The 14,894-nt window shown below is 44.1% G+C and overlaps 1 protein-coding gene across 1 annotated transcript in view; it reads left to right on the forward strand.

Annotated features, from left to right (window-relative positions):
* xkr4 (XK related 4) overlaps nucleotides 1–14,358 on the forward strand; it is a 154,843-nt gene extending 140,485 nt beyond the window's left edge. Inside the window, exons 3-4 of the mRNA XM_056293265.1 lie at nucleotides 11,008–11,362; nucleotides 13,088–14,358. Coding sequence (XP_056149240.1) covers nucleotides 11,008–11,362; nucleotides 13,088–13,688 — 956 coding nt within the window. The 3' untranslated portion in view covers nucleotides 13,689–14,358. The remainder of the gene's footprint in view (nucleotides 1–11,007; nucleotides 11,363–13,087) is intronic.
* Nucleotides 14,359–14,894: the final 536 nt, after the last annotated feature.

Consider the following 14,894-nt stretch of genomic DNA (forward strand, 5'->3'; position numbering starts at 1 on the left):
TGCCCGCCAGCTCCGACCGTAGCGACTGCTTCTCAGCCAGCGATTCGCTTAGCTTGCCATTTACCTGGGAGGATTTCGGTGTGTCGAGGGACACCTTCCTGAACGAGGAGCCAGGCTTCCTTAAGCTCCTCACTGCCATCTGGACGAGGGACCCTGAGTTTGTCCGGTAAACAGCCTTTTTTTAGGTGGCAGTAATTTAGTGACCCGGTCCCTGATCATCCCAAGCCCGGCATCTTGGCCTGCCATGTTTGCCCAACATCTTTGCTGTCCAGCATCCTCGAGTCTTGGCTGCCCAGTGTCCCCGAGTCTCGGCTGCTCAGTGTTCCTGAGTCTCGTCTGCCCAGCATCACTGAGTTTTGGCTGCCCAGCATCCCCGAGCCATGGCTGCCCAGCGTCCCTGAGTCTCAGCTGCTCAGCACCATCCTATGGACACTCTTCCGGTTCCAGAGTGGTTGGCCGGTCCCTGCCGATGCCCAGTCTGTTCCTGTTCCTGAGTCGTTGGCTGCCTTTGCTGATGTCCAGCCTGTTCCCGAGCCATCAACCGCCTCTGCCGACAACCAGTCTGTTCCCCGAGCGGTCCAGCCGCCTCTGATGCCTGTTCCTCGAGCGGTCCGGCCGCCTCCAATACCTGTTCCCCAAGCGGTCCGGCCGCATCCGATGCCTACTCCCCGAGTGGTCCGGCCGCCTCCGATGCCTGTTCCCTGAGCCGTTCAGCCACCTCCGATGCCTGTACCCCGGGTGGTCTGGCTGCCACCGATGCCTTTACCCCGAGCGGTCCGGCCGCCTCTGGTGCCTGTACCCCAAGTGGTCGCGCCGCCTCTGATGCTTGTACCCCGAGCAGCGGCTGCCTGTACTCCAAGTGGCTATCAAGATGCCTCTGAGGCCTTTGTCCCGAGCGGCCATCCCGATGCCTGTGCCCTGAGTGGCCAGCCCAATGCCTGTGCCCCGAGCGTCCGTCCCGATGCCTGTGCCCCAGGTGGCCATCCCGATGCCTGTGCCCCGAGCGGCTGTCCCGGTGCCTGTGCTGCCTCTGTCCTGTCCACGCTGCAGGTCTCCTGAGCAGCGGTCCTGTCTGCGTCGCCGACCTCCCGAGCGGCAGTTCTATCTATGTCTCCAACCTCCTGAGCGGCGGTCCTGTTTTCATTGCTGGCCTTCCGAGAGCGGAGGTCCTGTCTACGTTGCTGACCTCTCAAGCGGTGGTCCTATCTACGTCGCCGACCTCTCCAGCGGCGGTTCTGTCTATGTCGCCGGCCTCCAGAGTGGTGGTACTGTCTGCGTCACCGCTCTTGTCCACGATGAAAAGTCGTGGACAAGTCGTCCTCGGTCAACGTGGTGGTCCACAGTCACAAGAGAGGCTTGGACTGGGCTGCCTTCCCCACTCGCCTAAGCCTGTCCAATTGCTACGCGACCCTGTCTTGACGACACTCTGGTCCACCCAGCTGATGCTCCAGTGAGTCCGACAAGTCCCGATCTGGACCTTTCTGCAAAAATGGCACCTGCTGACACTGCAGCTTCCCAGCTAGTGGCTAGCAGTGTTCAGTTGGCTCGCCATCCCACTGTGAAGCCAAGACAGCAGCCCTCATCCCAGGTGGTGACATCCTCTTCCTGTCATAAGATCCGGAAAGAGGCTGTGATTAGATGCTCTCAAAGTCTTCCGTGTCTCCAGCTCCAAGGGAAATGCACCCAGAGTTGATGTAGCTGCCTTGTCACAGTACTTGCTTGCTCGGACACCTATTCCGAATCAGCGATTTCAAGACACAGTGTGGATCGTGCACTCTTCTGCCATGAGAACCCACAGTCGACATCTCCTCGTCTCCTTTTCGCCACAGCCACATTAATAGTTGGGGATTCTATAATCAGGAACATCCGTTTTCTCAGCACAACCACACACTTTTTCCCTGGAGCAACAGTCCCTGGTATCCTTATTCAATACCAGGGTTGATCCACTCACTCCTGTCCTCCAACCAATCGAGTGATCGTTCATGCGGTGACAAACGAGGCAGGTCATCAGCAGTCTGAGTTAACAAAAAAGGATTTTTATGACATGTTTTGCTTTTTAAGTACTTGTGGAAAGTCATTTTTTATTTCAGGTCCTATTCTGACACTGACCCATGGAGCAGGGCATTTTAACAGACTCCTATGCCTCCACACGTGGCTCATCTCCACTTGCAGAGCTCACAATATAGGTTTTATTGAAAATTTTAATCTGTTTTGGGATCATTTCTCTCTTCAGAACTGACGGAGTCCACCCGAACCGGCTGGGTAGCCGAATGCTAGCGGCCAACCTGCAGCACTCTGTAGTCTTCTCCAGGTGACTGATTGTTTACATCCCACTCTTCCCTCCCAGAACCTCTGACCATAAAGCTGTGTATTTCAACACCAACCTACTGCTCAGTAAATCAAGGGTGCATCGTACCATATGATACAACAACATTAGATATGTTCAGCAGTTTAATTACCTTGAACCCCATTCCTGCTCCCACCTCCTCACTCCCTGATCTTATGGACTACTACAATAATGTTTTATCTTCTGCACTTGATACTTTATAAATATATACATTTTATAAGTCCATTATATTTCTGTTTATCCTCTTTCAATGTTGTATTCTGTAAATTGTGTAAACACAACATCCATTGTACCTTGTCCATCTTGGGAGAGAGATCCCTCTTCTGTTGCTCTCCCTGAGGTTTCTTCCTAATTTTTTCTCCCTGTTAAATGTTTTTTTAGGGAGTTCCTTATCCGATGAGAAGGTCTAAGGATGTTGCGTTGTTGTAAAGCCCACTGAGGCAAATTTGTAATTTGTGATATTGGGCTATACAAATAAAATTGAATTGACTGGACTTTAATTCCCCTTTCAGGGGGATTAAAGTCCAGTCCAGGTGTTATCCATTCCTTGTTCTTCCTCTTTCTGTAGCCTAAGACTTTGGTGGCTGCCACTACATAAAACCTTTTGATGGTCTTCCACTTGCTGTTGATTTCTGAGTCTTCATTTGTTGGGTCGGCCAGAGCACTGAAGCGGTTCCAGAGCTCCATGCCAAACTCTTTGTTGGTCTTTTGGCATTTCAGCTTGGCTATGTGGAGGTCTTTCTTGTGATGACCCAGTTTTGCCACTTTCCTTAGTTTCAACTTGATGATGGCTGTTAGAAGGCAGTGGTCACTGTTGACATCGGCTCAATGGCAAATTTGAAAATCTTGAAGAGAACTGCGCCACCTTCCATTGATCAAGATGTGGTCGATCTGATTGATAGTGGAACCATCAGGTGACTTCTATGTGAGCTTGTGGATTCTGTGGAAAGATGGTGCCACCAATGACAGTTGTTCAAGCAAATTTGAACAAGTCATTCACCACTGTCACTCATTACACCACATCCATGCCTTCCCATGGCTCTCTCATAGTCGGTATTATCAGCTCCAACCTTGGCATTGATGTCATCCATGATCAGAAGCATATCTTGCTGCGGAACTTTGGAGACTGACTCATACAAGTCATCTTTTTCCTTCTCCTCTGCTTCATTTGTTGGTGCATACCACTGAATGATGGTGAGCTTGCCGTGCTTGGAGGTGAAGAAGGCTCTGATCCGCCTGTCACTGAGGGGCCCCCACTCTAACAATTATGAGGGCAAATGTCACATGTGTGTTGATCGTTGTTCCCAGAGTGCATGATAACTTTGCGATTGCTCGACACTTGGCATCCAGAGCTGGTCCATCTGCAATCATTAATCTGATGCGACAGTCTAAGGAGAGCATGTTGTATTGTTGTAAAGCCCACTGAGGCAAGTTTCTAATTTGTGATATGGGCTGTACAGATAAATTTGACTTGACTTAATACCCACAATTTCCAGCCTATATCTTTTAATTTCACTGGTGACCTGTACTGTTTCTAATGTCTCGAATATGGTGCTGACATTCCATGCACCTAGGCAGATCTTGGCATTGAGCCCAAGTTTTTGCTCTCTTGACGTCCTGCAGCAGGTCTTCATCAGGAGTGGTCTTACTGCCAGTAGGTTGGCTGAAGTCCACTGCAAGGTCCGCGGATGTTGAATGGGTGGAGTTGTTGGCACCACGCTCAACCCCCAACCTAAAGGACCAAGTGCTTAATTGTGACTGGTCTCTACACTGAAATTTTCCCGATGGTGACACAAAAGTTTCCCTATCACGACAAGGTAAGCAGCAGGGGAAGCTTGTGTGTCTCCGAGAGATTCTTAACTTGCCTTGTTTTCAGCTTTTCGAAAGCTACTAGAGCACTAACCCAGTCCGTAGGTTTGGTGACTTTTCGAATTATGCCCTCCTTCTTCATTCCATCCAATATATATTTAAGTTGGCTGTGGAGGGCATATGGAAGAAGAAAGATAAAAAGAGCTCACAAACGGAGAGACAGAGTGTGTGGCATGAGCTGCAGATGCGTGCTAATTGAGAGCCAACTAGTCGCAGTTAAACCAAAACTGGAGTGGGGAGAGCTTCATCTTGCTGGCCGTCTACAGGGATGCCACTGGTGGGCTAATTAATCCGTTTTTGTCTTCATAATTCATTGCTGGTTAGCACTGCTTTTAGAGTTCAATGCTAGTTAGCATTCTGGTATTAGGGTAATGTGAAAACGGTTAGCTAATCACTCAGATTGCCTTGCTGTGTAGCTTATCTCATGTGTAATTCAGTTAGCTAGAGGTTAGCCATGTTCTGTGCAATTATGTGCAATATGTATGGTTATATATCGAATTAATTTGATAAAGGATGTAGAATATGAGTGGGATTCATTTTGTATACCCTTAAAAAAGAATGATTAAGTTAAAAATTAGGTTTATCTTTCTGTACTTGTGGAATGGAATTAGCAGTAATGGCCGCATTATTTTTTCCTCTCTCCTTGTAATGTAAATGTTTTCAACCTAACAACGCAATCATCAAAAAGCTTGAAAGATGAAATAATTCAATTAAAACAAGACTAAAGAAGATTGCTGTTTGAGTTGTGCCATACATTCCCTGTGGTTGGCTTAGGCCTTTTTCAATTTTGGGCAGGAGCTGAAGCAAATTCCCCTAAATAACTTGACAATAAGTAATGTAAAAGTAAAATGTAATGTAAAAATAATGTAAGAGTAAAAGTCAGGTAAAAGTGCATGATGTTTGCGGATGACATTGTGATCTGTAGCGAGAGGATGTTGTGTTGCTGTAAAGCCCCTTGAGGCAAATTTGTAATTTGTGATATTGGGCTATACAAATAAAATTGACTTCAGTTGACTTTACTTGACTAGTGTGCAGGTTGAGGAGACCCTGGAGAGGTGGAGGTATGCGCTGGAGAGAAGAGGAATGAAAGTCAGTAGGACCGAGATGGAATACATATGCATGAATGAGAGGGAGGACAGTGGAATGAGGAGGATGCACGAATACTTGGGGTCAACTGTCCAAAGTAACGGGGAGTGCAGAAGAGAGGTGAAGAGGAGAGTGCAGGCAGGGTGGGGTGGGTGGAGAGGAGTGTCAGGAATGATTTCTGACAGAAGGGTACCAGCAAGAGTTAAAGGGAATGTTTACAAGATGGTTGTGAGTCCAGTTAAGTTATATGGTTTGGAGACAGTGGCACTGATGAAATGACAGGAGGTGGAGCTGGAGGTGGCAGAGTTGAAGATGCTAAGATTTTCATTGGGAGTGATGAAGAAGGACAGGATTGGGAACTTGTATATTAGAGGGACAGCTCAGATTGGACGGTTTGGAGACAAAGCAAGAGAGGCAAGATTGAGATGGTTTGGACATGTGTGGAGGAGAGATGCTGGGTATATTGGGAGAAGGGTGCTGAATATGGAGCTGCCAGGGAAGAGGAAAAGAGGAGGGCCAAAGAGGAGGTGTATGGATGTGGTGAGGGAGGACATGCAGGTAACTGGCATGACAGAAGAAGATACAGAGGACAGGAAGAGATGGAAACGGATGATCCGCTGTGGCAACTCCTAACGGGAGCAGCCGAAAGTAGTAGTAGTAGTAGTAGTATTTTTATTTTTTTCTTACTAGAGCTTGACTGTCTGTAATAGAACCCAATTTCCCCTCGGGGATGAATAAAGTATGCTGATTCTGATGATACATATCCACATCCGGCTTCCCACCCACAGACATGGCCAGTTGTGTCTGCAGGTACACCTGACCAAACACGGGGATTCGAACCTGAGATCCCCATGTCGGTAGGCAACAGAATAACCCGCTGGGCTACCCTGATGCCCCCAAAATCAAATTCTGCTTAGGCCCCATAAAGGCTTGGGCCGGCCCTGCTTCGATACATTTTGTGAAAAGTCTTTGCAGGTGTTACATTTGCTTGGGCACCTGTATCTACTTTGAGTTTGACTTGGTGTTTTTGCCCAACTTTTACTTCCTATTTTTGCTTCCGGTGTGGGAAGATGATGGTGCGAATTCGCATTTGCAGCAGCCTCACACAGTACTGTCCTTGCAGTGTCTTTGTCTACGTCTGCGTCTAAGTTTGTGTCTTCATTTGATGGCTGGGAGAGCTGGCACTGAATCGGCTGGGAGAGCTTGGTCTGCTGCATCCTTTGGGCCCAGGGACCACGGCTCTGCCCAGAACTGCACCTGAAGAGGTAGGACAGTCTGATAGGATGCAGAAGCAGGGCAGGCTAAGCTAACTGCTAGTCGGTGCAGACCGGCAGTTCTGATAACTCCAAAGGCAGTCTGGCAGCAGCCTCGCCTAGCATTGACTGTGTTTTTAGTGTCGTCATGTGGAGTGCAGGAAGGTGTGTCAAAGGTGTCTGGCAGAGAGAGTTGGCATTGGATTGGCTGAGGGGGCCTGGTCTGCTGCATCTGGTGGGCCCAAGGACCACGGCCCTACCCAGAGCTGAGCCCGAAGAAGAAACACCTAGGGTGGTCTGACAGGACGTGGAAGCAGGGCAGGCTAAGCTAACTGCTAGCTCATGCAGACCAGCAGTTCTGACAGTCATCCTGGCTGGCATTCGTTCTCCTGGACAGTATTTTTTTCTTTTTTTTTTTGGTTTGGATTTATGTGTTAGTTTGGATATATGTGTTCTTGCAGTTCTTGTAGTTTTTGGATATGTGAAATGACAAAGTGTTCCTGATTCCTGATTCAGCAAAGGATTGCTCTCTTGGAGTATCAGTATGCTCTTTTATGATGGTGTCAATGAACAACTCTTCAGAATTCTATGCAATGTCTGTGATAGCATGGATTTTTCTTTGTCTGTGTTTTGTATGTCGGTGTTTGGGTTCTGCATACTTTGGCAAAGTGGCTTAATTTTTTGCATTTGTTGCAATATCAACCTCGTGCCTACAAAGGAAAGACTCACCCACTCACAGCATATGTAATCTGCAGACGCACTGTCGACAACTTACTCAGCAGGCCGCTGTCTGTAAAGTGAATCTGGTGAGGAGAGTAGATGAAACGGTGTGCAACAGAGGATACCTATTCTGTTGTCCACCAACACGGGGATCGCTCGTTCGAATCCATGTGTTACGTCCGGCTTAGTCAGGTGTCCCTACAGATAACATTTGCTGTGTCTGCAGCTGGGTAGCCCGATGTGAGTATGTGTCCTGGTTGCTGCACTAGTGCCTCCTCAAGTTAGTCGGGGCACCTGTTCGGGGGGAGGGGGGACTGGGGGAATAGTGTGATCCTTCCACATCTCCCTGGCGAAACTCCTCACTGTCAGGTGAAAAGAAGCGGCTGGTGACTCCACATGTATCGGAGAAGACATGTGGTAGTCTGCAGCCCTCCCCGGATCGGCAGAGGGGGTGGAACAGAGATCGGGACGGCTCGGAAGAGTGGGGTAATTGGCTGGATACCATTGGGGAGAAAGGGGGGGGTGGATAAAAAAGAGAAATTCCAGAAGAGATGAAAAAAATGTTTTTGAGCTATATCACTCTCGAAAGCGTTACAAAGCCATTTCTAGGTCATTGTTCATGATTTGACAATAAGAAAGAGACTGGGAAAAAGTGGAATTCATTGGAGAGTGTCAAGGCGCAAACCACTGCTATGAGAAATATTAGTGCTCGTCTCACATTTGCAAAAAGACACATTGATGATCTCCAAGCGTTTTGGGATAGTGGTCTGTGGACAGAAGAGTCAAAAGTAGAACTCTTTGAAAGACACGGGTCCCGCTTTGTCTGGTATAAAGCTAACACAGCATTTCACAATAAGAACATCATACCAACAGCAAAAATATTGTGGTAGAAGTGTGTTTGCGTGTGGGTACATTGCTACCTCGGGGCCCAGAAGACTTGCCATCATTGAAGGAACCATGAATTCTGCTCTCTACCAGGAAATTCTGAAGGAGGATGTCAGTCCGGAATCTTAAGCTGAAGCGTAACTCAGTTATGCAGCAGGACAATGATCCAAAACTCAAAAGTAAATCCATCTCAGAATGGCTCAAAAGAAACAAACTTAAGGTTTTGGAGTGGCCTAGTCAAAATCCTGACCTGAACCCCATCAAGATGCAGTTGCAGGACCTTAAATGGGCAGTCCATGCTCGAAAACCTGCCAGTGTCGCTGAATTACAGCAATTGTGTAATGAGGAGGGCCAAAATTCCTCCACAGTGATGTGAAAGACTGCTCTCCAATTATATGAAGTATTCGGTTGCAGTTGTTGCTGCTAAAGGTGATACAATCAGTTATGAAGTTCAGGGGGCAATTACTTTTCCACATGGATAATATGGGTGTTGGATAACTTCTTTTCTTCAATAAAGGAAATGATCATTTAAAAACTGTATGTTGTGTTTATTTGAGTTTTTCAAAGCACTGTATCAGCCCATCTATCTGCTTCTCCCATGTCTCAGACTGTTTCACAGGCCCGTTCATAGAAAACGCAGGGCCCCTGAAAAGGTCCTCTGAATGCCCCCCCCAAAAAATCTGCTTTACTCATATCAACGTATGTGCATGCTCTCTCTCCTACTAAGCACATGCAATGAAAACTGAGACTTAGTAAAGAGGACTACATAGGCACGCACATACACACACACCATAATAGAACTCTGACACATTTAAACACACCAAGGCCAACAAGGATCTGCTATGCTTACACCATACGTTTCTTAGTAGAAAATGTAAATTTTTTACCTTATGGCTTCATCTTTGCCTCTTATACAGCCATCTTCCTTGGGTTACTGGATGCAAAGTCCTTTATAATGTCGTTAAAGTGCATCTGTTTAACCAGTTCATACTCAATGGCAAGTACTGCCAGTATTGTAGTATTGCAGACAGTCATCTTAGCTGGCATTCATTCTCTCTCACACACACACACACACACACACACACACACGTATATATAGAGAGATGTAGGGGAAAAAAATTTTTGAATACATAGCAGTACAAGCTTGCTTCGTGCGTCGCGCACTAATATTCCGCTCCTCATTAGTTGAGCACTTTTATCAACACCATTGACGATTTCTGAAAAAGAAAAAAAAATTTTTTTTCCAGAAACCGTCAATGGTGTTGATAAATGCTCAATTCGGAAACCGTCAAAAAACGCTATACAGATGCAGGGAAAAAAAGCGTTAATACATAGTACAAGCCTGTTTCGTGCGTCGTGCACTCATCAGATGCTAATAGCAGCACACACACACACAAACACACACACACACATATATATATATATATATATATATATATATATATATATATATATATATATATATATATATATATATATATATATATATACTACCGTTCAAAAGTTTGGGATCACCCAAACAATTTTGTGTTTTCCATGAAAAGTCACACTTATTCACCACCATATGTTGTGAAATGAATAGAAAATAGAGTCAAGACATTGACAAGGTTAGAAATAATGATTTGTATTTGAAATAAGATTTTTTTTACATCAAACTTTGCTTTCGTCAAAGAATCCTCCATTTGCAGCAATTACAGCATTGCAGACCTTTGGCATTCTAGCTGTTAATTTGTTGAGGTAATCTGGAGAAATTGCACCCCACGCTTCCAGAAGCAGCTCCCACAAGTTGGATTGGTTGGATGGGCACTTCTTTGAGCAGATTGAGTTTCTGGAGCATCACATTTGTGGGGTCAATTAAACGCTCAAAATGGCCAGAAAAAGAGAACTTTCATCTGAAACTCGACAGTCTATTCTTGTTCTTAGAAATGAAGGCTATTCCATGCGAGAAATTGCTAAGAAATTGAAGATTTCCTACACCGGTGTGTACTACTCCCTTCAGAGGACAGCACAAACAGGCTCTAACCAGAGTAGAAAAAGAAGTGGGAGGCCGCGTTGCACAACTGAGCAAGAAGATAAGTACATTAGAGTCTCTAGTTTGAGAAACAGACGCCTCACAGGTCCCCAACTGGCATCTTCATTAAATAGTACCTGTTAGAGCCTGTTTGTGCTGTCCTCTGAAGGGAGTAGTACACACCGGTGTAGGAAATCTTCAATTTCTTAGCAATTTCTCGCATGGAATAGCCTTCATTTCTAAGAACAAGAATAGACTGTCCAGTTTCAGATGAAAGTTCTCTTTTTCTGGCCATTTTGAGCGTTTAATTGACCCCACAAATGTGATGCTCCAGAAACTCAATCTGCTCAAAGAAGTGCCCATCCAACCAATCCAACTTGTGGGAGCTGCTTCTGGAAGCGTGGGGTGCAATTTCTCCAGATTACCTCAACAAATTAACAGCTAGAATGCCAAAGGTCTGCAATGCTGTAATTGCTGCAAATGGAGGATTCTTTAACGAAAGCAAAGTTTGATGTAAAAAAAATCTTATTTCAAATAAAAATCATTATTTCTAACCTTGTCAATGTCTTGACTCTATTTTCTATTCATTTCACAGCATATGGTGGTGAATAAGTGTGACTTTTCATGGAAAACATGAAATTGTTTGGGTGATCCCAAACTTTTGAACGGTAGTGTATATATATATATATATGTGTGTGTGTGTGTGTGTGTGTGTGTGTGTGTGTGTGTGTGTGTGTGTGTGTGTGTGTGTGTGTGTGTGTGTGCGTGTGTGTGTGTCCATCTTTCTGTTTACCTTCCTTTCTGCTTATGCCCCTGTCCTTCCATCTTTGTACCAGGAATGACAGCAGCAGCTTCCCTGGTATCCCTGGCATGGGCCTTGGCATCCTACCAGAAGGCTCTCCGTGATTCTCGGGATGACAAAAAGCCCATCAGTTACCTGGCGGTCATCATCCAGTTCTGCTGGCACTTTTTCACCATAGCGGCACGAGTCATCACCTTCGCTCTTTTTGCCTCCGTGTTCCAGCTGTACTTCGGAATATTCATTGTCTTGCATTGGTGTGTCATGACCTTTTGGATAGTCCACTGTGAGACTGATTTCTGCATCAGCAAGTGGGAGGAGATTGTGTTCGATATGGTGGTGGGTATTATCTACATTTTCTCCTGGTTCAATGTCAAGGAAGGGCGCACAAGGTAAGGCTGGTGCTCATTTCTATTTTATTCCAGTCAGGTCTATTCTACTCAGTTATTTCTCTGATGTTTGTAGTGCTGAGGGTATATAATGGTATCTGGCTATTGTCAATCAATTAATAAAAAGTCAACTTTTGAATTTGACCATCCATGAAATTTTCGTTACACTAGCTTCAGCGTATTCATTTATTTATTTTAAGGTCCTGTGAATATATGAAAGAATGAATGAAATAATGAATGATATAAATAGTTATTTAATATTTTTATAATATTAATAATTAATAAAAGAGGAAAATACAAGGAATAGCGGTATATATAATATATAAATATAATATAATATATGTATATAAACTTAGCACAAAAAGTAAGGAAATGTGTGTTTGGTAGATTATTTCTTTGTTGTAACAATGCCTCTTGGCAATAAATCTTATATCAGGCACCTGATTGTCAGCACCTGGGGTACCAGAAGCTCAAAACAAGAGTCAATAGCAACAGCAAAATAAGCTGTTTGGCATTGGCAGAGAAGATTTGGCAAATGTTTCATGGGCACAGCCCACATACTCAGCTCTGCTGCTCATCGCACAAATGCATGTTCCTTACAAAGGAGGCACCATTTAAAAGGGAAATAAACAGGCTTTCCAACGGTACAAGATTTATTGCCAAGAACCATTGTTACAACAAAAGAATAATCTACCAAACACACATTTCCTTACTTTTTGTGCTAAGTATATATAACTGTTAAAAGAAACACTCAACGGGAGAGAAAGTGCTCAACAAATAAGGAGCAAAATAATCCAGTTAGTCAAGTAAATTCTCTATGAGACAGTACAAGCCTGTTTCATGTGATAATGATGCTTATACTTATAGCTTATGGCATGAAACAGGGTTGTACTGTCTCATAGAGAATTTACATGACTAACTGGATTATATATATGCTGTAAGAAAACAAACAACAATAAACACAAAAAACCAAAAGAGAAAACAGAAAAGAGTAGGTAGGCCAGAGTGAACAGGGTTTTATGTGGGACTGGAATACTCTTTGTTTGCACTGTGAATGCTGCCCTCGGTTGTTCATTCTTTTTAGTTCATTTATTATATAATTTCCTTGATTTTAAAGTGTTACTGGTCAACATTTTAATTTTATTTCAGGACAATATGTCTCTTCATTTTTCATATAATTTCATAAATGCTTCTGCTTTAATTCCAAATAAAAAAAAATTCTTAGCTCCTCAAAGCTCCTTTTCAATATACATGGCTTTAATCTGACAGTGAAGTGATATTTGATTTCCTTGTTTTTTGTTTTGAAGTTGTTCAGGTGATCAGAAGATAGGTGTGTTGGTTACTTTTAAGTATTGTAAAAAGAAAATCTGATTATTTGTTATATATGACCTAGAATGGGTTTTTCATATTGTGTTGTTGAAATGTATTTTCATTAAAAGTGTAAAGAAGTTGTAGTTTGAAATGTCCCTAACTGTAAATCAAAATACAGATGTTATCCTTTAATTATTTATTTTTTTACCACTATAAAGTAAAAGTAGACTTCAGTACAGCTTCAAAATAGCTGTTTTGAGTGGGAATATGTGGATTTCCTCTAGTTTTATCTCTTCCTATTTATGATACAAATCATTGAATTGTGCTAAGCTGATTCCTTTGCTTTCACTTAATTTCTCTTTGTATCTCCCTCTTCACTTGATTAGTCAGTTTGACTTTACATTGTCTTTGTGGCAGGTGTCGTCTCTTCATCTACTACCTGGTGATCCTAGTGGAGAATGCAACTTTGAGCACGCTTTGGTACCTCTACCGCTTGCCCCATACCACTGACGCCTTTGCTGTGCCCGCACTCTGTGTGATTTTTAGCAGTTTTCTGACTGGTGTAGTCTTTATGCTCATGTACTATGCCTTTTTTCACCCTAATGGTCCACGCTTTGGACGCTCACTCAGCAGCCAAGCACTTGACTTGGACCCTACTGCACAGTTCTCAACACTACCCTCAGAAGGTGCCACCAACTCACTGCGCTCTAACCGCGGTGGTACCACAACACTTGAACGTGATATGGGGAAGTACTCAGAACGGGATGGTTGTATGCCAGTGTTCCAGGTGCGTCCCACTGCACCTTCCACACCTTCATCTCGTGTCCCACGCCTTGAAGAGACCGTAATCAAGATTGATCTTTGTCGGAACCACTACCCAGCTTGGGAACGTCATGTCCTGGACCGGAGTATACGTAAGGCAATCCTGGCTATAGACTTCTCCCCTACAGCCCCCCGGTTGCAGTACAAAGATGATGCTCTGGTGCAGGAGAGATTGGAGTATGAGACCACATTATAGTCCCACCCTACCATTACTTGTAGGGGGAAATTGAAAGGAGCTGTTTGGCAGAATAAATCCTCCTATTGGATCAACAGCAGCAAGGACTGCAGCAATAAATTGCTATCACATTCATAGCCTATATCACATGAATGGCCCCAGTCGGAATTGAACCCCTAACCTTTGGCAGTATCAGTGCTATGCTTGAGGTAAATGCCACGATAACACCAGGCACTCCAGCTGAGCAACAGGATCAGCCATCATGGATGGTTGTTCCAGGAGATCTCAGCTCCAGGGGGAAGCCTCAATGTCATTCCTACTTCATCTTAACATGGAAAATCCTCTGTAATGCTAATTAAATTGATAGAATGGTTTCAAACTAATTAACCACGCCCACCCCCCAAGGTAACACTTTTTTTTGTTTAGCATTTGTAAAGGTTGGAGAAGCAAGAATCCTGTCCACCAAAGTCTGAGATTGCAACATATATCCAGATAGGATCTTTGGTGTGGGGAGCTTCTGTTATGAATGCAATACCTGATTTCCACTGAAAACTGAAACACCCCTGATTTTATATCAAGTAATCCCCTTTCTTGTGTTGAATAGTAGCTGGAAATCCAGAATATTCTCCTACATAAGAAGGTGAGAATAATCAAGGAACTGCTCTACGTCTAAAGCCCAACAGAAGAATAAATTCATACAACGCCAGTAGAAACTGTAATGCTTTGTGTTTTTGGAATGATTTCAAGTTCCAAGGATTTCAAGTTTCAATGATCCGTAGCTCTTGCAGAGTTAGATTGAGCAGGGAAGATGTACTTACATCTTGATATAAGAGGCTTCTCTAACATCCTAAAGGTCATCAGCTGTGTTCTTGTGCCAAAAAGTTTCCTTCTGACTGCTCTTCTATTAGAGTTATGTAGATTAGGAAAGTTCCACTTTATGGTTTTATATCTGGAAAAATGTTTTTCTTGCCCAACTAGTCAGTAACAGCTCTATTCTAGACTACAAAGTCAAAAAAATAGAGGTACAGCAGAAAGTGAACAACTTGAAAAACAACCGCTAAAGTAGCATCATTGTGTCGTCTCTGGATAAATAGCACTTGAATGTTCAACAAAGATGAAGTGAACGATGACAGACAAATTTTTGGTCTACCATCTGCAAAAAAAAAAATCATATAATGGCAAACAAGACTTTTCTGGCAGCTCAACTCAACTGTTAACAATCAGCCT

The sequence above is a fragment of the Lampris incognitus genome, chromosome 14, assembly GCF_029633865.1.
Source record: "Lampris incognitus isolate fLamInc1 chromosome 14, fLamInc1.hap2, whole genome shotgun sequence".
In the NCBI taxonomy this organism is placed as follows: Eukaryota; Metazoa; Chordata; class Actinopteri; order Lampriformes; family Lampridae; genus Lampris; species Lampris incognitus.